Below are 27,196 nucleotides of genomic sequence, written 5' to 3'. Positions count from 1 at the left end.
TTGGTGGGACCACACCTGCGATGCATCTTACAAGGGTACATGTGAAATTTACTAAATGTAAATATAAATGTCTTAATACAATAACTAAGAAAATGCTGTGAAGGCTATATTAACCAGTTTGATGACAATATTTCAAATTGTGTATAAAACCAGCACATTGTACCCCATGACTGCATTAATGTACACAGCTATGATTTAATAAAAAACAAAAACAAAAACAAAAACCACAGACTGGAAGGCTCCACTCTCAGGGATTCTAATTTGGTGGGTCTGGGGTAGGAACCAGGTACCCTCCCTTTTTACTGATCTCCATACCTTATACTGAGAAGCATGGGGAGGATGATGGTGGGCTGACCACCAACAGGGGACTAACGGGCAGAGCGATTTGAAAAATGTATGATGGATTGGCGCCCGTAGGACCTCCGGAAGAGCTGTGCCGCCACCTGCAACCTGCCATCGGCACCCGCCCGGACCCAGTAAGAGCTGCGCCTGCCCGGACTTCCTTGCTAGAGGTGCAACCCAAGACCCATGCCCCGTGCCCACCAGGCCTCCCCACGCCCTGACCAGGAACTCCGGAAGCTGCGCAACCCCGTGTCCTCCCTCCTGTACCCTCCCTGCCTCCACATTGGCCCTCTCATCTGACCAGGGACTCTGGTAGCTGCATGCCCTCCAGAGCCTTCCCTGCCTCTGCACAGAGCCCTTCTCCTGGCCAGAGACTGCTGGAGCCTTGGGCCCTCTGTGCCAAAGTCACTGGGAGCCAGGCACTCCCAGAACCGTGTGCAACCCCTGCCCCCGACCCCTCCCACCCCCACCACCCCCACCTTCCCCGACCCTCCCCCCTCCGCCCCACTCCCCCAGCCCTGTTGCTGGATCTGGGTGTGTCACACTCAGGGAGCTACACAGGGCCACTCCCTACAAGATCCAGCAACAAAAGAGTGATCCTGCTGGGGTCTAATCTTAGAGAGACACCTCCCCAACTCTGAGGACTGCCAGAGGCAAGTGAAAAACAATCATGAGGTAAAATCAATGGAAATACTTTGGCAATATGAATAATCAGAGTAGATCAACTCCCCCAAGGAACAATGGGGCAGACACAGCACAAGATCCCATGCACAAACAAATAGCCGAGATGTCAGAAATCGAATTCAGAATCTGGATAGCAAATAAGATCGAATTAGAATTCCAAGCAGCAACCCAAAAGAAGTCTCAAGAATTCAATGAATTCAAAGACCAAATGACCAAAGATTTTGACACCTTGAGGCAAGAAGTTGCAGCCCTCAAAGATCTCAGAAACACAGTAGAATCCCTCAGTAACAGAATGGAGCAAGCAGAAGAAAGGATTTCTGACATTGAAGACAAAGCTTTTGAATGCTCCCAAACTCTCAAAGAGGAAGAGAAATGGAGAGCAAAAACAGATCACTCTCTCAGAGAGCTCTGGGATAATCTGAAGAAAACCAATATTCGTCTTATAGGGATCCCCAAAAGCGATGAAGTGGCTTCACAAGGTATAGAGTCTCTTCTCCATGAGATTATAAAGACAACTTTCCAGACATGCCAAGAGATTCTGAAATTCAGATAGCACACAGTTTCAGAACTCCAGCACAACTCAACCCAAATAAGACATCCCCCAGACACATCATAATCAATTTCACTAAAGTTAATATGAAGGAGAAAATTCTGAAAGCAGCCAGACGAAAGAAAACCATTACCTACAAGGGGAAGAATATTAGAATAACTGCAGATCTCTCTGTTGAAACCTTTCAAGCTAGAAGAGGATGGTCATCGACTTTTAATCTCCTAAAACAAAATAACTTTTAATCTCCTAAAACTTTTTTTTGTAGAGACAGAGTCTCACTTTATGGCCCTCGGTAGAGTGCCATGGCATCACACAGCTCACAGCAACTTCCAACTCCTGGGCTTCAGCGATTCTCTTGCCTCAGCCTCCCGAGTAGTTGGGACTACAGGCGCCTGCCACAACGCCCAGCTATTTTTTGGTTGCAGTTTGGCCGGGGCCGGGTTTGAACCCACCACCCTCAGTATATGGGGCTGGCACCTTACTGACTGAGCCACAGGCGCCACCCTAATCTCCTAAAACTTTTAATCTCCTAAAACAAATAACTTTCAACCCACGATCCTGTACCCAGCTAAACTGAGTTTCATTTATGACAGAGAAATTAAATACTTTAATGACATTCACATGTTGAAGAAATTTGCCATAACTAAACCAGCTCTCCAGGATATTCTCAGACATATCCTTCATAAAGACCAGCGTAATCCTCCACCACAACAGTAAACCCACCCAGAAAATTTTGATCAAATTCCAACTTCCACAGTTGCAAAAGGATTAAAAATGTCCCCCGGACTCTCAAAAGGTTTATCAATATTATCAATTAATGTGAATAGTTTAAATCATCCTCTAAAGAGGCGCAGGTTGGCTGACTGGATACAAGAACTCAAGCCCGATATCTGCTACATACAAGAATCTCACCTTACATTAAAAGACAAATATAGACTCAAGGTGAAGGGATGGTCATCTATACTCCAGGCAAATGGAAAGCAGAAAAAAGCAGGCATTGCAATCCTATTCACAGATGCAATAGGCTTTAAACCAACCAAAATAAGGAAGGGTAAGGATGGATACTTCATATTTGTTAAAGGTAATACTCAATATGATGAGATTTCAATTATTAATATTTATGCACCCAACCAGAATGCACCTCAATTTATAAGAGAAACTAACAGACATGAGCAACTTGATTTCCTCCAGTTCCATAGTAGTTGGAGATTTTAACACCCCTTTAGCAGTGCTGAATAGATCCTCCGAAAAGAAGCTAAGCAAAGAGATTTTAGATTTAAACTTAACCATTCAACATCTGGACTTAACAGACATCTACAGAACATTTCATCCCAACAAAACTGAATACACATTCTTTTCATGAGCCCACGGAACATACTCTAATATCGACCACATCCTAGGCCACAAATCTAACCTCAGCAAATTTAAAAAAATAGAAATCATTCCTTGCATCTTCTCAGACCATCATGGAATAAAAGTTGAACTCAATAACAACAGGAACCTGCATACCCATACAAAAACATGGAAGCTAAACAACCTTATGCTGAAGGATAGATGGGTTATAGACGAGATTAAGAAGGAAATCACCAAATTTTTGGAACAAAACAACATTCAAGACACAAACTATCAGAGCCTCTGGGATACTGCAAAGGGAGTCCTAAGAGGAAAATTTATAGCACTGCAAGCTTTCCTCAAGAAAATGGAAAGAGAGGAACTAAACAACTTAATGGGACTTCTCAAGCAACTGGAGAAGGAAGAACATTCCAATCCCAAACCCAGCAGAAGAAAAGAAATAACCAAAATCAGAGCAGAATTAAATGAAATTGAAAACAAAAGAATTATACAACAGATCAATAAATCCAAAAGTTTGTTTTTTGAAAAGATCAATAAAATAGATAAACCTTTGGCCAACCTAACCAGGAAAAAAAGAGTAAAATTTCTAATTTCGTCAATCAGAAATGGTAATGATGAAATAACAACAGACCCCTCAGAAATTCAAAAAATCCTTAACAAATATTACAAGAAACTTTACTCTCAGAAATATGAAAATCTGAAAGAAATCGACCAATACTTGGAAGCATGCCACCTACCAAGACTTAGCCAGAAAGTAGTGGAAATGTTGAACAGGCCTATATCAAGTTCTGAAATAGCATCAACTATACAAAATCTCCCTAAAAAGAAAAGCCCAGGACAAGATGGCTTTACGTCAGAATTCTACCAAACCTTTAAAGAAGAACTAGTACCTATACTACTAAACCTCTTCCAAAATATAGAAAAAGAAGGAATACTACCCAACACATGCTACAAAGCAAACATCACCTTGATCCCTACACCAGGGAGAGACCCAACAAGAAAAGAAATTATAGACCAATATACTCAATAAGATCCTAGCAAACAGAATCCAACAACACATCAAAAAAATTATATACCCTGACCAAGTGGGATTTATCCCAGGGTCTCAAGGCTGGTTCAATATATGTAAATCTATACATGTAATTCAGCACATAAACTAAAAAATAAAGACCATATGATTCTCTCAATTGACACAGAGAAAGCTTTTGACAATATCCAGCATCCCTTTATGATCAGAACACTTAAGAAAATTGGTATAGATGGGCGGAGCAAGATGGCAGCCGAGTAACAGCTTCCTTGCATCTGGGCACCGTGAGTCTGGGGAGATAGGACTCCAGGCATCTCTGGCTGGTGGGAACTGCCTATCATCACTCCTATGAGGATACAGGGAGTCAGCGAGAGACTTCTGGACCCCAAGAGGAGGACTAAAACAGTGGAAAACCGGCAAGTGGTCGCGTGTGTTCAACCCGTCTAAACCCGCCCACAACTTCCACAGGCACAAGAACTTAAAGAGCAAGAGGAAGTGAAAGGAAAATTAGGGCAAGGAAACAGATAAAAGAAATCACTCATGAGGAAGAATCAGCAGAAAACTCCAGGCAACATGAAGAACCAGTCCAGAACAACCCCACCAAGGGACCATGAGGTAGCTACTGCAGAGGATTCCACCTATACAGAAATGTTAGGAATGACAGAAAGGGAATTTAGAATACACATGTTGAAAACAATGAAAGAAATGATGGAAACAATGAAGGAAACTGCTAATAAAGTGGAAAATAACCAAAAGGAAATCCAAAAACAGAATCAAATCAGAGATGAACGATATGAAGAATATAAAAAGGATATAGCAGAGCTGAAGGAAATGAAACAGTCAATCAGGGAACTTAAAGATGCAATGGAAAGTATCAGCAACAGGTTAGACCATGCAGAAGAAAGAATTTCAGAGGTAGAAGACAAAGTTTTTGAGATAACTCAGATAGTAAAAGAGGCAGAAAAGAAGAGAGAGAAAGCAGAACGTTCACTGTCAGAATTATGGGACTTTATGAAACGTTCCAACATACGAGTTATAGGAATTCCAGAAGGGGAAGAAGAATGCCCCAGAGGAATGGAAGCCATACTAGAGAATATTATAAAAGAAAATTTCCCAAACATCACCAAAGATTCTGACACACTGCTTTCAGAGGGATATCGGACCCCAGGTCGCCTCAACTCTAACCGAGCTTCTCCAAGACACATTGTGATGAACCTGTCCAAAGTCAAGACAAAAGAAAAGATTCTGCAAGCTGCCAGGAGTAAGCGCCAGTTGACCTACAGGGGCAAATCCATCAGAGTGACCTCAGACTTCTCTAATGAAACTTTCCAAGCAAGAAGACAATGGTCATCTACCTTTAATCTACTTAAACAGAACAATTTTCAGCCCAGAATTCTGTACCCTGCTAAGCTAAGCTTCAAAATTGATGGAGAAATCAAATCATTTACGGATATACAAACATTGAGGAAATTCGCCACAACAAGACCAGCTCTACAGGGAATACTTCAACCTGTTCTGCACACTGACCACCACAATGGATCAGCAGCAAAGTAAGAACTCAGAAATCAAAGGACAGAACCTAACCTCCACACTGATGCAAAAGATAAAACTAAGCAATGGACTCTCACCAAATAAGACGAATAGAACACTACCACACTTATCAATTATCTCCATAAATGTTAATGGCTTGAATTCCCCACTGAAGAGACATAGATTGGCTGACTGGATTAAAAAACACAAGCCATCCATTTGCTGTCTGCAAGAAACACACCTGGCTTCAAAAGACAAATTAAAGCTCCGAGTCAAGGGTTGGAAGACAATTTTTCAGGCAAATGGAATTCAGAAGAAAAGAGGAGTTGCAATCTTATTTTCAGATACATGTGGATTTAAAGCAACTAAAGTCAAAAAAGACAAAGATGGTCACTTTATATTGGTCAAGGGAAAACTACAACAAGAAGACATTTCAATTCTAAATATCTATGCACCAAATTTAAATGCTCCCAGATTCTTGAAACAGACCTTACTCAGTCTGAGCAATATGATATCTGATAATACCATCATAACAGGGGACTTTAACACACCTCTTACAGAGCTGGACAGATCCTCTAAACAGAAATTAAACAAAGATATAAGAGATTTAAATGAGACCCTAGAACAATTATGCTTGATAGACGCATATAGAACACTCCACCCCAAAGATAAAGAATATACATTCTTCTCATCACCCCATGGAACATTCTCCAAAATTGATCATATCCTGGGACACAAAACAAATATCAACAGAATCAAAAGAATTGAAATTTTACCTTGTATCTTTTCAGACCATAAGGCACTAAAGGTGGAACTCAACTCTAAAAAAAATGCTCGACCCCATCCAAAGGCATGGAAATTAAACAATCTTCTGTTGAATAACAGATGGGTGAAGGAAGAAATCAAACAGGAAATCACTAACTTCCTTAAGTATAACAACAATGAAGACACAAGCTACCAAAACCTGTGGGATACTGCAAAAGCAGTTTTGAGAGGAAAATTCATCGCTTTAGATGCCTACATTCGAAAAACAGACAGAGAGCACATCAACAATCTCACAAGAGACCTTATGGAATTGGAAAAAGAAGAACAATCTAAGCCTAAACTCAGTAGAAGAAAAGAAATCTCCAAAATCAAATCAGAGATCAATGAAATTGAAAACAAAAGAATCATTCAGAAAATTAATGAAACAAGGAGTTGGTTTTTTGAAAAAATAAATAAAATAGATAAACCATTGGCCAGACTAACTAGAAATAGAAAAGTAAAATCTCTAGTAACCTCAATCAGAAATGATAAAGGGGAAATAACAACTGATCCCACAGAGATACAAGAGATCATCTCTGAATACTACCAGAAACTGTATGCCCAGAAATTTGACAATGTGAAGGAAATGGATCAATATTTGGAATCACACCCTCTCCCTAGACTTGGCCAGGAAGAAATAGACCTCCTGAACAGACCAATTTCAAGCACTGAGATCAAAGAAATAATAAAAAAGCTTCCAACTAAAAAATGCCCTGGTCCAGATGGCTTCACTCCAGAATTCTATCAAACCTTCAAGGAAGAGCTTATTCCTGTACTGCAGAAATTATTCCAAAAAATTGAGGAAGAAGGAATCTTCCCCAACACATTCTATGAAGCAAACATCACCCTGATACCAAAACCAGGAAAAGACCCAAACAAAAAGGAGAATTTCAGACCAATCTCACTCATGAATATAGATGGAAAAATTCTCAACAAAATCCTAGCCAATAGATTACAGCTTATCATCAAAAAAGTCATTCATCATGATCAAGCAGGCTTCATCCCAGGGATGCAAGGCTGGTTCAACATACGCAAGTCCATAAACGTTATCCACCATATTAACAGAGGCAAAAATAAAGATCACATGATCCTCTCAATAGATGCAGAAAAAGCATTTGATAAAATCCAGCATCCTTTTCTAATTAGAACACTGAAGAGTATAGGCATAGGTGGCACATTTCTAAAACTGATTGAAGCTATCTATGACAAACCCACAGCCAATATTTTACTGAATGGAGTAAAACTGAAAGCTTTTCCTCTTAGAACTGGAACCAGACAAGGTTGTCCTCTGTCACCTTTACTATTCAACATAGTGCTGGAAGTTCTAGCCAATACAATTAGGCAAGACAAGGAAATAAAGGGAATCCAAATGGGAGCAGAGGAGGTCAAACTCTCCCTCTTTGCTGACGACATGATCTTATACTTAGAGAACCCCAAAGACTCAACCACAAGACTACTAGAAGTCATCAAAAAATACAGTAATGTTTCAGGATATAAAATCAATGTCCACAAGTCAGTAGCCTTTGTATACACCAATAACAGTCAAGAGGAGAAGCTAATTAAGGACACAACTCCCTTCACCATAGTTTCAAAGAAAATGAAATACCTAGGAATATACCTAACGAAGGAGGTGAAGGACCTCTATAAAGAAAACTATGAACTCCTCAGAAAGGAAATAGCAGAGGATATTAACAAACGGAAGAACATACCATGCTCATGGATGGGAAGAATCAACATTGTTAAAATGTCTATACTTCCCAAAGCAATCTACCTATTCAATGCCATTCCTATCAAAGTACCTACATCGTACTTTCAAGATTTGGAAAAAATGATTCTGCGTTTTGTATGGAACCGGAAAAAACCCCGTATAGCTAAGGCAGTTCTTAGTAACAAAAATAAAGCTGGGGGCATCAGCATACCAGATTTTAGTCTGTACTACAAAGCCATAGTGCTCAAGACAGTATGGTATTGGCACAAAAACAGAGACATAGACACCTGGAATCGAATTGAACACCAAGAAATGAAACTAACATCTTACAACCACCTAATCTTTGATAAACCAAACAAGAACTTACCTTGGGGGAAAGGCTCCCTATTCAATAAATGGTGTTGGGAGAATTGGATGTCTGCGTGTAAAAGACTGAAACTGGACCCACACCTTTCCCCACTCACAAAAATTGATTCAAGATGGATAAAGGACTTAAATTTAAGGCACGAAACAATAAAAATCCTCAAAGAAAGCATAGGAAAAACACTGGAAGATATTGGCCTGGGGGAAGACTTCATGAAGAAGACTGCCATGGCAATTGCAACAACAACAAAAATAAACAAATGGGACTTCATTAAACTGAAAAGCTTCTGTACAGCTAAGGTGACGATAACCAAAGCAAAGAGACAACCACACAATGGGAAAGGATATTTGCATATTTTCAATCAGACAAAAGCTTGATAACCAGGATCTATAGAGAACTCAAATTAATCCACATGAAAAAAGCCAACAATCCCTTATATCAATGGGCAAGAGACATGAATAGAACTTTCTCTAAAGACGACAGATGAATGGCTAACAAACACATGAAAAAATGTTCATCATCTCTATATATTAGAGAAATGCAAATCAAAACATCCCTGAGATATCATCTAACCCCAGAGAGAATGGCCCACATCACAAAATCTCAAAACTGCAGATGCTGGCGTGGATGTGGAGAGAAGGGAACACTTTTACACTGCTGGTGGGACTGCAAACTAGTACAACCTTTCTGGAAGGAAGTATGGAGAAACCTCAAAGCACTCAACCTAGACCTCCCATTCGATCCTGCAATCCCATTACTGGGCATCTACCCAGAAGGAAAAAAATCCTTTTATCATAAGGACACTTGTACTAGACTGTTTATTGCAGCTCAATTTACAATCGCCAAAATGTGGAAACAGCCTAAATGCCCACCAACCCAGGAATGGATTAACAAGCTGTGGTATATGTATACCATGGAATACTATTCAGCCATTAAAAAAAATGGAGACTTTACATCCTTCGTATTAACCTGGATGGAAGTGGAAGACATTATTCTTAGTAAAGCATCACAAGAATGGAGAAGCATGAATCCTATGTACTCAATCTTGATATGAGGACAATTAATGACAATTAAGGTTATGGGGGGGGGGAAGCAGAAAGAGAGAGGGAGGGAGTGGGGTGGGGCCTTAGTGTGTGTCACACTTTATGGGGGCAAGACATGATTGCAAGAGGGACTTTACCTAACAATTGCAATCAGTGTAACTGGCTTATTGTACCCTCAATGAATCCCCAACAATAAAAAAAAAGAAAAAAAAAAAAAAAAAAGAAAATTGGTATAGAAGGGACATTTCTTAAACTGATAGAGGCCATCTACAGCAAACCCACAGCCAATATCGTATTGAATGGAGTTAAATTGAAATCATTTCCACTTAGATCAGGAACCAGGCAAGGTTGCCCATTGTCTCCACTGCTCTTTAACATTGTAATGGAAGTTTTAGCCATTGCAATTAGGGAAGAAAAGGCGATCAAGGGTATCCACATAGGGTCAGAAGAGATCAAACTTTCACTCTTCGCAGATGACATGATCTGGAAAACACTAGGGGTTCTACTACAAAACTTTTATAAGTGATCAAGGAATATAGCAATGTCTCAGGCTACAAAATCAACACCCATAAATCTGTAGCCTTTATATATATCAACAATAGCCAAGCTGAAAAAACAGTCAAGGACTCTATACCTTTCACAGTAGTGCCAAAGAAGATGAAATATTTGGGAGTTTATCTAACAAAGGATGTGAAAGATCTCTATAAAGAGAACTATGAAACTTTAAGAAAAGAAATAGCTGAAGACGTTAACAAATGGAAAAACATACCATGCTCATGGCTGGGAAGAATCAACATTGTTAAAATGTCTATACTACCCAAAGCAATATATAATTTTAATGCAATTCCTATTAAAGCTCCATTGTCATATTTTAAAGATCTTGAAAAAATAATACTTCATTTTATATGGAATCAGAAAAAAACCTCAAATAGCCAAAACATTACTCAGAAATAAAAACAAAGCAGGAGAAATCACACTACCAGACCTGAGACTGTACTATAAATTGATAGTGATCAAATAGCATGGTACTGGCACAAAAACAGAGAAGTAGATGTCTGGAACAGAATAGAGAACCTAGAGATGAATCCAGCTACTTACTGTTATTTGATCTTTGACAAGCTGTCTAAAAACATTCAGTGGGGAAAAGATTCCCTATTTAACAAATGGTGCTGGGTGAACTGGCTGGCGATCTGTAAAAGACTGAAACTGGACCCCCACCTTTCACCATTAACTGAGATAGACTCTCACTGGATAAAAGATTTAAACTTAAGACATGAAACTATAAAAACACTTGATGGAAGTGCAGGAAAAACTCTTGAAGGAATTGGCCTGGGTGAATATTTTATGAGGAGGACTCTCCAGGCAATTGAAGCAGGATCAAAAATACATTACTGGGACCTGATTAAACTAAAAAGCTTCTGCACAGCCAAGAACATAGTAAGTAAAGCAAGCAGACAGCCCTCAGAATGGGAGAAAATATTTGCAGGTTATATCTCCGATAAAGGTTTAATAACCAGAATCCACAGAGAACTCAAACGTATTAGCAAGAAAAGAACACATGATCCCATCTCAGGGTGGGCAAAGGACTTTTAGAGAAATTTCTCTAAAGAAGACAGACGCACGATCTACAAACACATGAAAAAAAGCTCTTCATCCTTAATCATCAGAGAAATGCAAATCAAAACTACTTTGAGATATCACCTAACCCCAGTAAGAGTAGCCCACATAACAAAATACCAAGACTAAAGATGTTGGTGTGGATGTGGAGAAAAGGGCACACTTCTTCACTGCTGGTGGGAATGCACACTAATACGTTCCTTTTGGAAGGATGTTTGGAGAATACTTAGAGATCTAAAAATAGACCTACCATTAGATTCTATAATTCCTTTACTAGGTATATACCCGGAAGACCAAAAATCACAATATAACAAAGACATCTGTACCAGAATGTTTATTGCAGCCCAATTCATAATTGCTAAGTCATGGAAGAAGCCCAAGTGCCCATCGACCCACGAATGGACTAGCAAATTGTGGTACATGTATACCATGGAATATTATGCAGCCTTAAAGAAAGATGGAGGCTTTACCTCTTTCATATTTACATGGATGGAGCTGGAACATATTCTTCTTAGCAATATATCTCAAGAATGGAAGAAAAAGTATCCAATGTACTCAGCCCTACTATGAAGCTAATTTATAGCTTTCATATGAAAGCTATAACCCAACTATAGCACAATAATATGGGGAAAGGGCCAAGGAAGGGGAAGGGAACGGGGAGGTTAGGGTGGAGGGAGGGTAATGTGTGGGGCCACACCTACGGTGCATCTTAGAATGGGTACAGGCGAAACCTACTAAATGCAGAATACAAATGTCTACATACAATAACTAAGAAAATGCAATGAAAGCTATGTTGAACAGTTTGATGAGAATATTTCAGATTGTACATGAAACCAGCACATTGTATCCCTTGATTGCACTAATGTACACAGCTATGATTTAAAGATAAAATAATAATAATAATAATAATAAAAAAGAAAGAAAAATGTGTGATGAAAGACACACCATCCTTGAAGCGGAAACTGGGTTTCCTGGGCAAGTCACAGTACTTGCTAGGCCTATGAACTAGAAGGACAGGACTGAGTGATGTCTCTGTTGTTCTCCAAGCTTGGGCCTAATAGCTGTGGAAACTTCAAGACTGACGGGAGCATTCCAGGGTGTCCCCGAGGGTCAGAGGCAGTCTGAAGCTGTCTGGCCCTACGAATCCACAGAGAGACCCCGAGGACTAGTGTGACCAAAGGGACCACCTACTGAGGGGCATCTGCAACATAAGGGCAAGGGGGTGGCATTTATTAGGTGGAGACCATGGATGCTAAATGTCGCGGGAAAGCAAAAGACGTGCAGAGAGCAAAGAAATCACCTGCCTGGGGCGGTGCGAGAGGGGTGAGGGCAGCCTCAGCCTATGTAGTCTTCTGAGGCTCTGCTAATTCCAGAAGAGCAGCAGTGCGCCCGCTTTCATCTCACTGCAGAGCGACTGGAAATGCCACTTGACGCTCTGCCTGGAAGACCACAGTGGTCCCATCAGTGTCCTCTAGCCCCAGCCACAACCCATCACAGAAGCCACGCGGCCTCCTCTTGACTGAGCTGGCTCAATGCTCTTGGGGGCAGAACCGACTGCCTTTCAGGGACTGGACCTGATTGGTCCAGCTGTCTCAATTGCCAGTCATTGGTTCAGTGGGCTGGTAATCTGACCAGTTCTGGCCAATGAGAGGCAAAGAGGGGTATGGACAGGTTTCTGAAAAAGTTCTTCCTTGCTCCTTAAGAATAAGTTTTCAGAGGGGTAACTTTATCCGATGTCCAGGTGAAGGAATGAGGGCTGGACTGCTCCAGCTTCCCTTCTCGGGGGCTGGCGGAGAAGGCTGAGAGCACAGCCTTCTGCTGGAGAGGCCACAGGCCAGAGGGAAGGGAGGGGCCGAGCTGGGGTCTCCTCTCTGGATGTGAGCACTACATCTTTTCATGGTTTAATAATCAAGTCACTGGCTGCCGGAAGAATGCTGCGTAGATAACCTTCTAACCCTGTTGTAATACCCATGAAAAACCTAGGAGATTGACAGGAGAAAAGCAGTGGCATTCCGCGGCCATGGAGGTTATGTTGAAAAAATCGGAAACCACCTGTGAGCCGGAATTCAAACAGCCCCTCAGATGTCAACTGCAAACCCCTGGCGTCCCAGGCCGTGGTGGGAAAGGACTTCCAGGCCAGCCCGTGGGGCCTGCTCACCTCCTCCGGCGTGGAGACCAGCGAACAACTGGCGCCCTGGCTGTCCATCCCGCTGTCCTTCATGCTGCCCTCGGGATGGGTTGATTCCGGAGCTGCTCCTGCGTGTTTCTGAGCCCAGGCCTGCAGGAGGCTGACCTTCCTCTCCTCAGAAAAGTTCTGCCACAGGTGGGAGATGGCCGCGGAGACGATGGGCAGTGTCACCTCCTTGGAGGAGACGATCCCGTTGTCAGTCAGAAGGTCCATGGTCAGCTTGTAAAAGCTGAGATACCTGGAACAGAAGTGGTGCCATCTCTCAGGCTGAAGCTCAGGGGCGAAGCCGTCTCCTGAGAATTCCATTCCCAGGCTAGACCACAGCCCAGTCCTTGCCACAGCGCCCTGGCCTACCAGGAGCTTAACCTTACTAATCTGGGCAGGCCCCTGACCCCTGGAGAATAGAAGCCTTCTTAGAGGCCATGAAAGACATAGATTTGGGCCCCTTCCTAAGTCCTGCCAGGGTCTGGCAATGTAACACTCTCTGCCCTTTGGAAGAGGACAGGGGTGGTTGGCTCATGTCTCATCCTATGGGGAAATTCCTTAAAATTCTGAGCCCATGACTGTGCAGGCATGCTGTGACTCCTGCTTTACACTTCGTTGAAAATTCATTTGGGGCCTATAAGTTGTGCCTTCCAGCTGTGGAGTGGTCCTCCTTCTACTGGGCTAACACTGCGTAGTCACCACGGCTGCTATAGGGGCTAGAGTCTGTGGAGGAGGCAGTGGTCCCGATATCTGAGCCAGCTGTTTACTGTGTTTCTTACTACAAGATCAGGGAAGATGTGTGTGCAGGAGCTTGTGTGTGAGGAGGGTGTGGGGGTGTTGGGGGTGTTGGGGAGCTTTAGCTCTAGTAATCACCATCAACCCTCCTCCCACAAGGCACCCCAAAGAAACACCCAGTCTGAGTAAAAAACACTGGGTGCTGTACAAATATTTCTCTAGCACCTCTACCTGTCTCATCCCCAAGCCCCTCCTAGGTGAAAATTCTAGAGCTCCTATGATCCAGGGACTGGTCTGAGTCAGGCCTAGAGGCTGCAGCAGACCCCAGCTGGAACTTCTGACCCTTTCCCCACAGAAGGGAGCTCCCCACCCAGTTGTTCACACCTTTCAAATTCCATGAGGTCTGGTGACAAAGTGCCTGGGGACAGCAGGAGTTCCACATTTTTCTCCTCTACTTCCTCTTCCTCTTCTTCTTCTTCCTCCTCTTCCTCTTCCTCTTCTTGGTCTTCCTCTCCCTCTTCCTCTTCCTCCACATCCTCCTCCTCCTCCTCATCCTTCCCCAAGGCCTCAGCTGGGCGCCAGGAGCAGGAGCCATTTTGAAGAAACCCATTTAAGAACAGGCTAAGGAAGAAAACAGAAACAATATCTAATATCTCTCATAAATATGGGCACAGAAAATGTAATTTTGGCAATTACATATAATCCAACTACATATACAACTATATATACAGTAGGGCCCATAGTTGACCACCTCCTTAAACTCATCTAATTTTCATAGACTGGACATGCACCACATGTGTGTATCAGTACAGTAGGCCTCGTTCCTAATGTTGACCAACTCCATTGTTACAGTCCCTTGCATGGTCAATTTATAGACTATACTACTGTATATCAGAAAAAGTTAATACTTTTTTTTTTTTTTGTTTTTTGTTTTTTTTTTGTAGAGACAGAGTCTCACTTTATGGCCCTCGGTAGAGTGCCGTGGCCTCACACAGCTCACAGCAACCTCCAACTCCTGGGCTTAAGCGATTCTCTTGCCTCAGCCTCCTGAGTAGCTGGGACTACAGGCGCCCGCCACAACGCCCGGCTATTTTTTGGTTGCAGTTTGGCCGGGGCGGGTTTGAACCCGCCACCCTCGGTATATGGGGCTGGCGCCTTACCGACTAAGCCACAGGCGCCGCCCAGAAAAAGTTAATACTTTGTGACTTTATTCTAGGAATGCAAGGGCTGGTTCAGCATTTGAAAATCAGTGTATTTCACCATATCAACAGACTAAAGAAGAAAATCCATATGATCATCTCAATAGATACAGAAAAGGCAACTGACAAAATCAACTTCTATTCATGATAAAAACCCTCAGCAAACGAAGAATATTAACAGAAGGAAACCGTCTCAATCTAGTAAAGTATACCTACAAAACACCCTACAGCTAAAGTCATACTTAATTGTAAAAGACTATTTGTTTCTCCCTTAAGGTCAGGACATCCAGCCTTACTACGGCTATTCAAAATCATACTGGATCTTCAGGAGTAAAAGGCATACGTACTAGAATGGAAGGAATCTGTCTTCATTTGAAGAGCATGTAATTATGTAGAAAATCTGAAAGAATCTACAAATGTGGCTAAAACTAAGAAGGGAACTTAGCAAGGTTAAAGATATAAGGTCAATATATAAAAATCAATAGCATTTCTATAGATACTTGAGATGAACAATTGTAAATAGAAATTTTAAGTACTTAGGTTTGTACCAAAAGATCAATCTATAAAGGAAAAAAATAAGTTGGATGCATCAAACTTTTAAAATTTTGCTCTTGAAAAGATACTTTTTTTTTTTTTTTTGAGACTGAGTCTCATTCTGTTGCATCATAGCTCACAGCAACCTCAAACTCCAGGGTTCAGGTTCCTTCTGCCTCAGTCTCCCGAGTAGCTGGGACTATAGGTGCCCACCACAATGCTGGCTATTTTTATTAGAGACTGGGTTTCATTCTTGCTTAGGCTGGTCTTGAACTCCTGAGCTCAAGCAATCCTCTCACTTTGGCCTCCCAGAGTGCCAGGATTTCAAGTGTGAGCCACCTTGCCCAGTCCTCAAAAGACACTTTAAGAGAGTGAAACAATACAACATAACACAATTTGGAAAGTTAGGACTTATGGGTATATTATATGCATAAGCTCATATTATATATATAATTGGATTATATATTGTTGCTAAAATTGTGTTTAGTGATTGATTATACCTATAGGAATAATCCTCAAGATATCATGTTGAGTTAAAAAATGCAAGCTTACAAGAAGAAAACATAGGAAGATGTTTTTTGTTATTTTTTTAGAGACAGAGTCTCACTTTATTACCCTCAGTAAAGTGCTGTGGCGTCACAGGTCCCAGCAACCTCCAACTCCTGGGCTTAGGTGATTCTCTTGCCTCAGTCTCCTGAGGAGCTGGGACTACAGGTGTCCACCACAACACCTGGCTAAGGATTTATTTTTTATTTTTTTTTGCTAAGGATTTTTTTTTAAGTTCTATAGCAGAGAATGTTTAAGTATCTCCCCAAAACTCAGGTACCATAGTAGATTGATAGATTAAACTTCAATTTTACATGGCAAAAACAAAAAACACACAAAAAGTAAAAGCAAAATAATAAAACAAATGACCAAAGGAAAATTTTTTGCAAGTCATGTAATAGAAAGAGAGCTAATTTCTCTGTATATATAAAGAGCTTGTACTATTAAATAAGAAAAAGATTAGTAGCCCAAGAGGAAAATGAGCAAAGAATAGGTACAAACAGTTCCCAGGAATGGAAACACAAATGATCTTGAATAAAGGCACTTAGAATTCACTCATTTTTATTTGATGGATTAATATATAATAATTATAAAATACAGTTAATCTATCCCTATGTTGGTACCACAATTTTAATTGATGTAGTGAAAAATCTTCCCTAGGTATTATGATTGTAAAAGAAATGTAGCCATTTTTCTATGGACAAGTGATACAAGTATTGATAAGATTTTAGTATGTTAATAAAGTTTGTACCTCATACCAGTAAGGAAAGGAACATTTGTATAATAAATGGAATTGAGATCATTGGCTAACCATTTGGAAGAAGCAAATGGAGACTACTACACCGCTGAGACCATCTCCTTGGCTGATTGTGAGGTAGGGCCCAGCTACAAACACTCTGCCCCACACGTTCAACACGCACACACCACCTCTGCCTCCTACCCCCGAGACCTGAATAGTGATCAAAGCTGTTGGTATAACTGTTAATATATAGGTAGTTATTTCCTCCGTGACATTTTTTGTGAATTTTCACATTGTCTACAATTTGTTTTATTTATTTTTTAATAATTTATTATTTTTTCTGATTGTTTTCCTTAAGATATGATAAACATTCATTGTTTAAGAAATTTGGAAAATATGGAAAATCACAGAGAGGAAATTAGAAGTCATGAGTGACTTCACCAAAAACATTAGGGAACACCGTCGCGTCATTCAGGGAGGCTTTTGGTAGGCTCTGAACAGCAAGTAGTTTGTAATCCCCTTCGCATAGCTGGTAGAGATGGCTTGTGACTCTGTCTCATCAGAGGCCAACGTGGACATACACCATGTCATGTAAACTAAACGTGCCAGGGGTCCCGAGAGATGACAGGGGCCACTGTCACAGCAGCTGTGCATGAAGACGCAGTGCAGGGATGAGGTCATTCTCTGAGAGCAGAGCAAAGAATGGATGTACAACATCCACATAAAAATCCCAGATAGTGTTAAGTGTTAAATATGCACCATGACAGCACAGAAGTAGAAGAAAGACATTTCTCAAATCAGTTTCTCTTTCACAGTTTGAACGTGACATTATTAATCATATTCCCTCTTCAGTATCTGTGACACCTGGGTGTACTGTGATTCATTTTCCTCTCTGATGTCACATTTGGCTTTCCTTAGGTTCCCATGACCCTTGGTATACAGGCTGCAATTTGTATTTTTCCTATTTTTATATGCAGGGTGGCGGTAAAGTTCATGAGCAGTTTTAAATTGCACACTATTCTAAATTGCATACAAACTTTATGGCAATCCTAAATATCCTTTAATAAAGCCATTAGTTGAGGGTTTAAAAAAGATATATAGCTGGTAGGCCAAGTGGATGGATTGCCTGAGGTCATGGGTTTGAGACCAGCCTGAGCAAGAGAGAGACCCCCATCTCTAAAAATAGCTGGGTGTTGTGGTGGGCGCCTGTAGTCCCAGCTACTTGGGAGGCGGAAGCAAAAGAATGGCTTGTACCCAAGAGTTTGAGGTTGCTGTGAGCTATGATGCCACTCTACTGAGGGTGACAAAGTGAGACTGTCTCAAAAAAAAAGATACTTAGGAAAAACCACAATACAATACAAACACTATGATCTCCTTTCTCTAAAAAGCTATGTGCAAATTTTTTTAAACAACTAGATGGATATTAGAAAACACCCAGATTATATTCTTCAAAATTAATATTAATTTTCTTTGAGAGGTAAGATAATATGTATTTTCGGGCTTTTCTGTATTTTCTACATCTTCTATAACAAGCATGTATCATTTTTATAATTAGAAAAAATCCAATGCATGTTATCAGAATAAAAGAGAAAAAAATGAGACTTTTAAATGGTGAGCAGCAGCCCTGATGGCTCTGCAGGCTGGGGGGTGAGCTGCTGTCATTTGGCACAAGGTGGCAGGTTCCCATCCTCCTGTGGCTCCTAGGGTCTTACCTTTCATTTCCAGAGTACAGGCTGGCATATTCTTCCTTGACCTCCTCTAAGCTGCTTGCGTTTCCATCCTCCAGGTTGAGAGTTTCTGTTGGGGAGTTGAAGGCCAAGGTCACAAGGGGAAAGTCAGGCCTCTGTCAAGTCATTCCCACTTTTCTGGCCCAGGTGGACCTTGGCTGGGGACCTGAACATTCCCAGGGTCAGCAATGGGGAGCCAGAGCCCAGTTTCCACCTCTCACCGTAAGTGTGAAGGGAGAGCACTGGACTGGCCCATTTCTCCTCTGAAGGCGATATCGAGGGTCTTCAGCAGCACCCCAATAGGAAACTAATCAGAAATCAGGGACTCCTGCCTGTCCTGCCAGGCTGCAAGCTCCCGAGGACAGGGGCAAGTCTCTCTCGATTTTAACCCACCAACAGTACTTGGTACACAGTAGGTCCTCAATAAATATTTGTTAACTCAGTATAACCCAATCTCTCTGTTTTCAGTAAAAAAAAGAAAGAAATAAACAAACAACCCCCCCCCAAAAAAAAAAAAACTGAACTAACTTTCTCTGGGGATGGAGATGGAAGTGACAGGTAGGGATCTATTACCTTTCAGCTTCAGCAAATTATCCAGAGTTTGTTCCAGTTCCTGAATATGATTCTTTGCCTTATTCAGAATCTGCCACTGAGGACAGAGAGAGACAATGCTGAAAAGCCAGCCTTTCATGGCAGAGACTGGTTTTGCGGACCTAGAATCCCCTTCCTTGGGCTGAGGCTGTGCTTCCTCAGATGCAAATTCTCATCCACTGACCTTGTCAGTAAAAAGGATGGGAAGTTTTTTCTGATGCACAGAAGGCATGAAGTTTTGTTTATATCCAAAAATGGATTCTCACCAAAATGTCAAAATACTTGGAAACAATTAAGCTTCAATCAGCAAATTAGTAGTGCTGTACAAAGGCCCACAGAGGGTACTTGAAGGTGGAATAAAGGGAGACTGAGGGGGCACCGTCTGGACGAGCATCAACCCCAGGTTTGCACATAAGCCTAGAGTGAGCTCCCAGCTTGGTTATAACAATGTGCGGCTGCCTAGTTATTAGCACATTAACTGTGCTGCTCGATATTTTTTATTGGCTAACTGCATATACTCAGATAATCTAAAAACGTATCAAATGCTCTGTCAACTTGAGCTCTAAATTTCCCCCTTCTTCCTCCTTCCCTCCCTTTCTTCCTTCCTTGTTCATTCCTTCCTCCCTCCCTCTTTCCACATTTTCTTCTCTCCTACCTTCTTATATGTAACATTTAACATCAAGGTAACAACTGCAAGATTATTCAAAAACAAGAAACGTTAGTGGTTAGGCTGAGTGCTGACATTCTAACAGGGAAGACAAGCATGGAACCAACTCATAACACAAGATGGAACTGAGCAAGTGCTTTCACAGGGTAAAAGCAAAGCACTGTGGAAATGGACAAGGGGGAGGGAATATTCATCTGGACTGATCCAGAAGATTCCATGGAGCAGGACAGGTGAGCAGAGTGAGCCAAGCTGAGCTCTGAATTGTGCACAGAACCTCAAATGCAGAGCTAACTGCATGAGGCAGGCTGGGGAGGCAGGCCTCACTCAGGGACCTGCCACAGGGAGATGGGCCAGACTGTGAAGTGGGCAGTGGGAGGGGACCCCAAAGCAGCTGGGGGGTGGCAGCCTGAGTTTTGCCATTCTAGATTCCCAAGGATTCTGGCTGCTGCCCAAAAAATAGGCTTGAGGGGAGCTGGAAGCACAGGGCTCTGCCAACCCAAAGAAGGTGAAGGGAAGAGCTACTACATGAGTCAATTGCAAGAACACTCTGCACACTCCTTTCAGAGCAAGGTCCACCCAATGCTCCTACACGTTCAACTTTCCCTAGTTCTGGGCTCAGCATCTTGGGCTTGTTCTTAGGGTAAAAGGATGGATGATTCTATGGTCTGAGTATTTGTGTCCCCCCAATTCATATGTTGAAACCTAATCCCCAGTGTGATAGTAGGTAGGGCCTTTGGGGAGGTGATGAAATTATGAGAGCACAGCCCTCATGAATGGGATTAGTGTCCTTATAAAAGAGACCCGAGGGAGCTTGTTTGCCCACCCATCATGTGAAGACACAGCAGGAGGCCCTGTCTGTGAATCAGAGAGCAAGTCCTCATCAGACACCTAATCTGCTGGCACCTTGATCTCGGACTTCTCAGCCTCTAGAACCATGAGCAACAAATGTCTGTTGTTTATAAGTTTATCTGGTCTAAGGCATTTGTTGCCACTCACTGGGGTGGCAGCTCCAGGCCAGTCCCTACCTTGTGACATAGTCCTGCCATGTATGAAATTGTCTTCTCCCCACACCCAGGACCCCATACCTTTGAGGCTGTGAGATCAGACTGGGAGTAAATAGTCTTCCTGAGATTGCTGAAGAGCCCTGCCAAGGTGGCTCGGTGGCGGGCCTGGGACAAGCGTCTTCGGACCACCCGTGGCTCAAGCTCCTGCAGCTTTTCCGGTGGCCCAGGTGTTGCACTGCCACCGGGGTTACTGCCTTGTTCAGGAGTCGCCATTATGAGCTGTAATGCAAAATGGATTTTATTTTGCCCTAAATAATATAATCACAATACTAGAGGGAAAAGAAGATAGATTGAACATAGAAAGGAGGGATGTCTCTCAAGTAAAAGGTCCCAAACCAATGAACATCATCAATAACAGATACAAAATAAATCACTGATGGCACTGAAGCTTGACTCCTAAAAGCATAAGCGACCTAGATTGGATTTACATTTGAGAAGCACTGGGACTTATCTCAGGAAGCTTCCAGCGCATTGCAGGTACTCACCAGACACTCGTTAAGTTCAAGTGTAGCCAAGGAAAGCAGCCATATCCTGAGATGCTGGGCTTTACGGTATGTTCAAAGCTGGTAGGTATGTATCCCATCCTATGAGGTCTTTTCTAACTTTCAAAATTGTCCCTGTACTGCAGAACTGAGATCAGGGGAGGGTGGACCCTAACCCTAACCCTAAGCAATGGAGACTTCCAACTCTAATTCATCTGAAACCCCAGCACTGAGCACCTACTGGGGACTGAACTCTGGGGAAACCTCTTTGACCTGAGTAGTAGTTACACAGGTGTATACATATGAAAAAAATCCCTCAATGTATACACTTTAGATTTGTGAGCTTTTCTGTGAATATATTATACCTCAAAAAGAAAGAAGAAATGTACTTTACAATCTGTGAAAACAAGAAGTCACCTGATGAGAGAATGGTGGAACAGGGTTTGCCTTGTCCTGTTCCTAGGGGGTTCTGGAGATGATCACTATGTCATCTTTTGTCACATCTGAGCTTACAAACCAGGAGCCTTTCCAAGGTGAGATGATTCTGGGACTGACATGCAATAATTATTTAATAAGAGACAGGGGCCAGGGGCTGTTACTTGAGCCATGAACCCTCCATCAGGTGCTTGCCTTATCACGTGGATGAAGTCTGCTCCCTACTGCCCTGCCAGCTCTTGAACAGAGGGGCTGCATCTTCATCATCTCTGTTTCCCCAGAGTCCAGCCCCCAATAGGTGCTCAGTGCTGGGGTTTCAGACGAATTAGAGTTGGAGGTCTCCATTGGGTCCAACCTCACCTGAGCTCAGTTCTGCTTTATAGGGACAATGCATGGCCTCGGTCAGAGGTTTGTCAACTTTGATGTATGTCAGCATCACTTAGGGAAACACCTAGGCTCAAAAACATTAGGTCGAAATCCACTGGGGTAGGTTCAGCCCCCAGCATCATAGGTGATTCTCACACTTTCACCATTGCAGAGTCATCACTAAGGCACCACAGCTGGAAGCAGCTGGAAACAGAATCTCCTCCATAAAGAGAATATTGGGAAGAAAATGAGAGATTTTCCCACTACTTTTTAGTGGGGAGAATCAGCCAATGAGGAGGTGAAATCTGTAAGGTGGTGTGGGATTTTTAAGATGCTTTTTTAGACCAGAAAGCAACACCCATCATCAACAAAGTAGTCCTGCTTTGCTTTTCAGAACAACGGCAGGAAAATGGCAACTGGATGACTCTGTAATTATCGGGGCAGATCCCTGCAAGCCTCTGTGATGTCTATTACCAGGAGTTCCCCCTGGTACTTTCCAAGGAAGGACAGCACTGAATCGCTGAGGTTCCTTGAGCACAGCCCCAGGGCTGAGTTAGACTAGACTCCAGATCTTTAGAGCCTCCAATTTCCAGACACCAACTAAGCTTTATTAAGAAGCAAAATTCAAAACTGAGAAGGTTTTGAATTGCCCAGGGAAAAATGAGAAACTTTGAAATAGAATAATAGAGGTTTTCTTTACTTAAGAAACAGATATACCTGGTTACCAGGGAATTTAGGCTAACATACATAAAATGGGAAGCACCAATCTAGATGAATGGAGGTATAAAAATATCAGGGTCTTCCCAGGATTTCAAATTCTCTAATACTCTCAGAATACTAATACCAAAGGTCTCTGGGCTTGTGAGGGATCTGTTGCTCTCCCAATGCCAATGCTGATAGTTTGGGTCTCTGCCCAGGTTTCTACCCAGACACTCTGCTTGAAGTAGCTGGATGGCATGTGGATGGTTTCAGTCACTGGGTGAGGGTGCAGCCCTCTGCCTCCCCCATAGCAGGAAGACTTTCCCAGTCAATTTTTGCCTCTAGATGTAGGGACCACACCAGAGCACCCTGGCCTGCTGCCTAGAGCTGTGGCCTCGCCTTGCCCTGCCTGCCTCAGCTGCTCCCTGATCAGAAATGGGGAGAAATTTCTCCCCCTGGGGCGGGGAGGGGGACCCCCAAAGAGAACATGGGAAAATATCCTCCCTTTCTCCTTGAAGGGGAGAATCAAGTCCTGTAGGCATTAAGCTTAATTAGATTTTATGTGATTTTAAATGTCCTTCCCCCTGGATGTTCCCTCCTGCTCATCACTAGGAATGATTTTGCTGTGATTCTCGAAGGGCATTCTTTCCAAGTTATCTATTGACTTGGAATTTTGTTTTCATCTCTATGGCCCTGCATGGGTCTTAGGGAAATATTTTTCAGGCAGAGCTTTTTATTGCAATAACATAGTTGGGTCTGTCCTGTCAGTACCTGATTTGTGTTAAGGGGTGACTCACACAGGACAAGTGCCTCAGAAGTCACTTGGGGTGGGGGGCGGACAGGACCCTTCTCCACCTTATTCCAAGGTTAGTTCTTTTGCTAGGAAAAGGGGAATGGAGCATACTGCAAATGAAATTGACCTGTAATCCTAGCACTCCGGGAGGCAGAGGCCAGAGCATCCCTTGAGTTCAGGAGTCTGAGAGCAGCCTGAGCAAGAGTGAGACCTCATCTCTTTTAAAAACAGAAAAATTAGTCTGACATCATAGTGGGTGCTTGTAGTCCCAGCTGTTTGGGAGTTTGAAGTTGCTGTGAGCCAGGCTGATTCAAACACAGGAGTTTGAAGTTGCTGTGAGCCAGGCTGATTCCATGGCACTCTAGCTTGGGCAACAGAGTGAGACTGTTTCAAAAAAAAAAAAAAAAAAAGAGAGAGAGATCTAGCAGTGATCTTTTATTTAAAAACAAAAACCTTTTCTCCTAAAATCCCTCTACAGATGCATAATGTCTTAAGGAAACTGCTCCCAGCAGTGTAAGGAATTATAGCAGGGTAGAAAGTACAGTCTGGAATTCCATTGCTAGGGCCTGCAAATCTGCATTTTAAAAACAGCCTTGAAAATTCAGAATTTCTCAATCCCTTTCTTTCACTTCTGTTCTTTAACAATAGATACTTTTGCTCTCCTGCTCAACCTCTAGTCCATAGCTCAGTGCTTTCCCTCCCATCTAAAAGCTGCCCTCTTCCGCTTCCTTGGCCCCACCTTTGATAGATCTAGAGCCAAGGTGTCCTTCCATTCCCAGTTTAAGTCTCAATTCCTTCAAGCAGTGTCCCAGCCCCAAATCACACTGGTCTCTAACTTAATCTTGTTTTGCAAACACATCAGTAAGATTTTTGGTCAGAGGCCAGGTGCATCGGTTCCCACCTGTGATACTAGCACTCTGAGAGGCCAAGGCAGATGGATTGCCTGAGCTCAAGAGTTCAAGACCAGCTTGAGCAAGAGTGAGACTCCGTCTCTACTAAAAATAGAAAAATTAGGTGGGCATGGTGGTACATGCTGGTAGTCCCAGCTACTTGGGAGGTTGAGGCAAGGGGATCATTTGTGCCCAAGAGTTTGAGGTTGCTGTGAGCTATGACACCAGAGCACTCTAGCCTCAGCAACAGAGTAAGACTCTGTCAAAAAACAAACAAACAAGCAAAAAAAGTTCTTTGGTCAGGATTCATGTTATTGTGCATAGACCCTCCCAGGGGGAGGACCACAGGCAGGCATAAATGATGAACTCAAACACTCCCTTTCTTCGCTGCTTCTCCCAGTCATAAGCCACTAAGAGTTTCCTGAACAATTAAGACAAAATCTTCCAGGCAGGGGGATGGGCAGAGATGCTGGGTTGACTGAGCTAAAGGAAAATGAAGATTTGGAGAAAAATCTGAGGGAGAGAAGAAATAACATTCTAGTTCTACTCTAACCCCAAAGACCTTTCTGGATCCCTTGTGTTCATTATCTCATGAATTCAGTTCTCAACTACTCAGAGAAGTGATAGGTTTGAGAAAACCAAAAAAGTCCTTTAAGAATGATGCTGCCAAGTGCTACTTAAGAAAGGTAGGGAGAGATTACATAAGGGCATGAACCCAGACAGCCTACTCTCACTCAGGAAGTTGGCCATGCTTGGAGAGGTGCATGTGAATATTTGGGCATCTGAAACGTGAGAATCGAGGGAACTCAGTACAGAGATAGTTTGAAGGAAGCCAGTCTTAAGAATCCAAGGCACATGGGATGACACAGGATGAACCAGTGTAGAGAAGGGCAGGCTGGATTACAGATTGGCTCAGGGCCTGGATCATAACCCTAGTTTCCTGTTAACCAGCATATAACTTTGCATGAGCCAAGAATCTCTCTAAGTTTTAATTTCTTTATCTGTATAAAAGAAATGAAAAATTTTTAACTAGATTATAGTCTAACCCTTTTTACTTCCAAAGGACATGCTCATGATTCTGTGGGTATCTGGAGCAAGGGCAAATGGCACAAGCTGCTCACATTCCAACAGAAGTGGGGCATGGGGCACACAGCAGCCTGAGCAGCTGCATCTTAAGGGATTCTGGGGACTGCATTTCAGTGAACAAATGTTTACTGGGCACTTCCTGTGTGTAAAGTTATTCATTTTGCAAAAAACTAGGGCCCAAAATAACATTAGACATTTCAGAATGACCATAGCCCTAGCATATTTCCCCCTTTAAGTTGCTGTGTTCACCCTTATTCATGAGATCAGCTTGCCAAGCATAACCTTTTGGTCTAACCAAGTTAGGAGATGGCTTCATTGATATGTTCTTCTAAAGGGGAATTTTGTGACAATTCACACTGGCTCATGCCATATTTTCATTACTTCTCATCTATAAAGCAAAGCACATTTTCACTACTAAATATTTTCTTACTAAAACACCTCTTAATATCCACTTAGAGCTGACATTTTAAAAACTCCCTAGACTAAAGTTTTTAAGAATGACCTCAACCTTCTACAAGTTCCAGAGAAATAATCACTTTAAAGCATCAGTTCCAAAAACATTTGCATCAGCAAACACTTGGATAATGTACTGCAACCCACAGGCAACTTTCTTTGACTCCTTATGCATATCATATTATGTAAAAATCCCAAGTCATTCTTTGATATGTAGGTTGTCACCATGACATATACAAATGCCTCTATAAACCCAGACCTAAATGTTCACCTGCTTAGTTCCACTGCAATGAATCCACTTGCCTATACACGACCCAAAGGCACCTTCCTGGAGATGAAGGTGGACATCCGTGTAGACAACTCCCCCACTCCAGGGAGAGAGGCCACTTGGCCTCTCCGGCCAGAGTGGGATTCGTGGCTTCTGCCACAGGCAGAAAACAGACCTGGCACCTCGCGTCACAGGAGCAGGGACCAATCATGGCCCTGTCACTGTCCTTCGCAGCCAATGGGGACGCGTGGTGGCGGGCCAATGGGAGTGTGGGCATGGAAGAAAGTGTAACGAGTGGAGTGGGAAGGCGACAAGGAAGGGCAGGGCTGAACTTCTCACCTTGCGGGGTCACGAAGGGGACAGGGAAGGGATGCCTGTGTCAGTCATCAGCTTAGGGGCTTCTCACAGCCTGCATGTACCCACAGAGGACTACATGGACATCCTCTAACTCAGTAGTTCTCAACCTTCCTAACGCCGCGACCCTTTAATACAGTTCCTCCTGTTGTGGCGACCCCAACCATAAAATGACTGGAGAAGCACTACTGAGTCTAGCTGCTTACGCTCACCTGACATTGAACCCAGTTTCCCCATCTCTCAAATGGGGCAACGCTGCCACCTTATAGGGTTGTTCTGAGGGTGAACAAAGACAGTTGTCTCAAGGTAAAAGATGAGAAAATGTAGGTGTGGAGGAAATAGACACATAAAAAGGAGAGAGGGAAGGACATTT

The 27,196-nt window shown here is 42.6% G+C and overlaps 1 protein-coding gene across 1 annotated transcript in view; it reads right to left on the bottom strand.

Annotated features, from left to right (window-relative positions):
- Positions 1-21,216, bottom strand: part of STRA8 (stimulated by retinoic acid 8) — a 29,304-nt gene extending 8,088 nt beyond the window's left edge. Inside the window, exons 1-5 of the mRNA XM_053553977.1 lie at positions 21,019-21,216; positions 19,249-19,324; positions 18,661-18,745; positions 14,315-14,551; positions 13,181-13,448 (exon numbers count right to left, since the gene is read on the bottom strand). Of these exons, the coding sequence (XP_053409952.1) occupies positions 13,181-13,448; positions 14,315-14,551; positions 18,661-18,745; positions 19,249-19,324; positions 21,019-21,210 (858 nt within the window). The 5' untranslated portion in view covers positions 21,211-21,216. The remainder of the gene's footprint in view (positions 1-13,180; positions 13,449-14,314; positions 14,552-18,660; positions 18,746-19,248; positions 19,325-21,018) is intronic.
- Positions 21,217-27,196: the final 5,980 nt, after the last annotated feature.

This window comes from Nycticebus coucang, chromosome 11 (assembly GCF_027406575.1).
Source record: "Nycticebus coucang isolate mNycCou1 chromosome 11, mNycCou1.pri, whole genome shotgun sequence".
NCBI classification, from domain to species: domain Eukaryota; kingdom Metazoa; phylum Chordata; class Mammalia; order Primates; family Lorisidae; genus Nycticebus; species Nycticebus coucang.
This window is presented reverse-complemented; position numbering and strand designations above follow the sequence as displayed.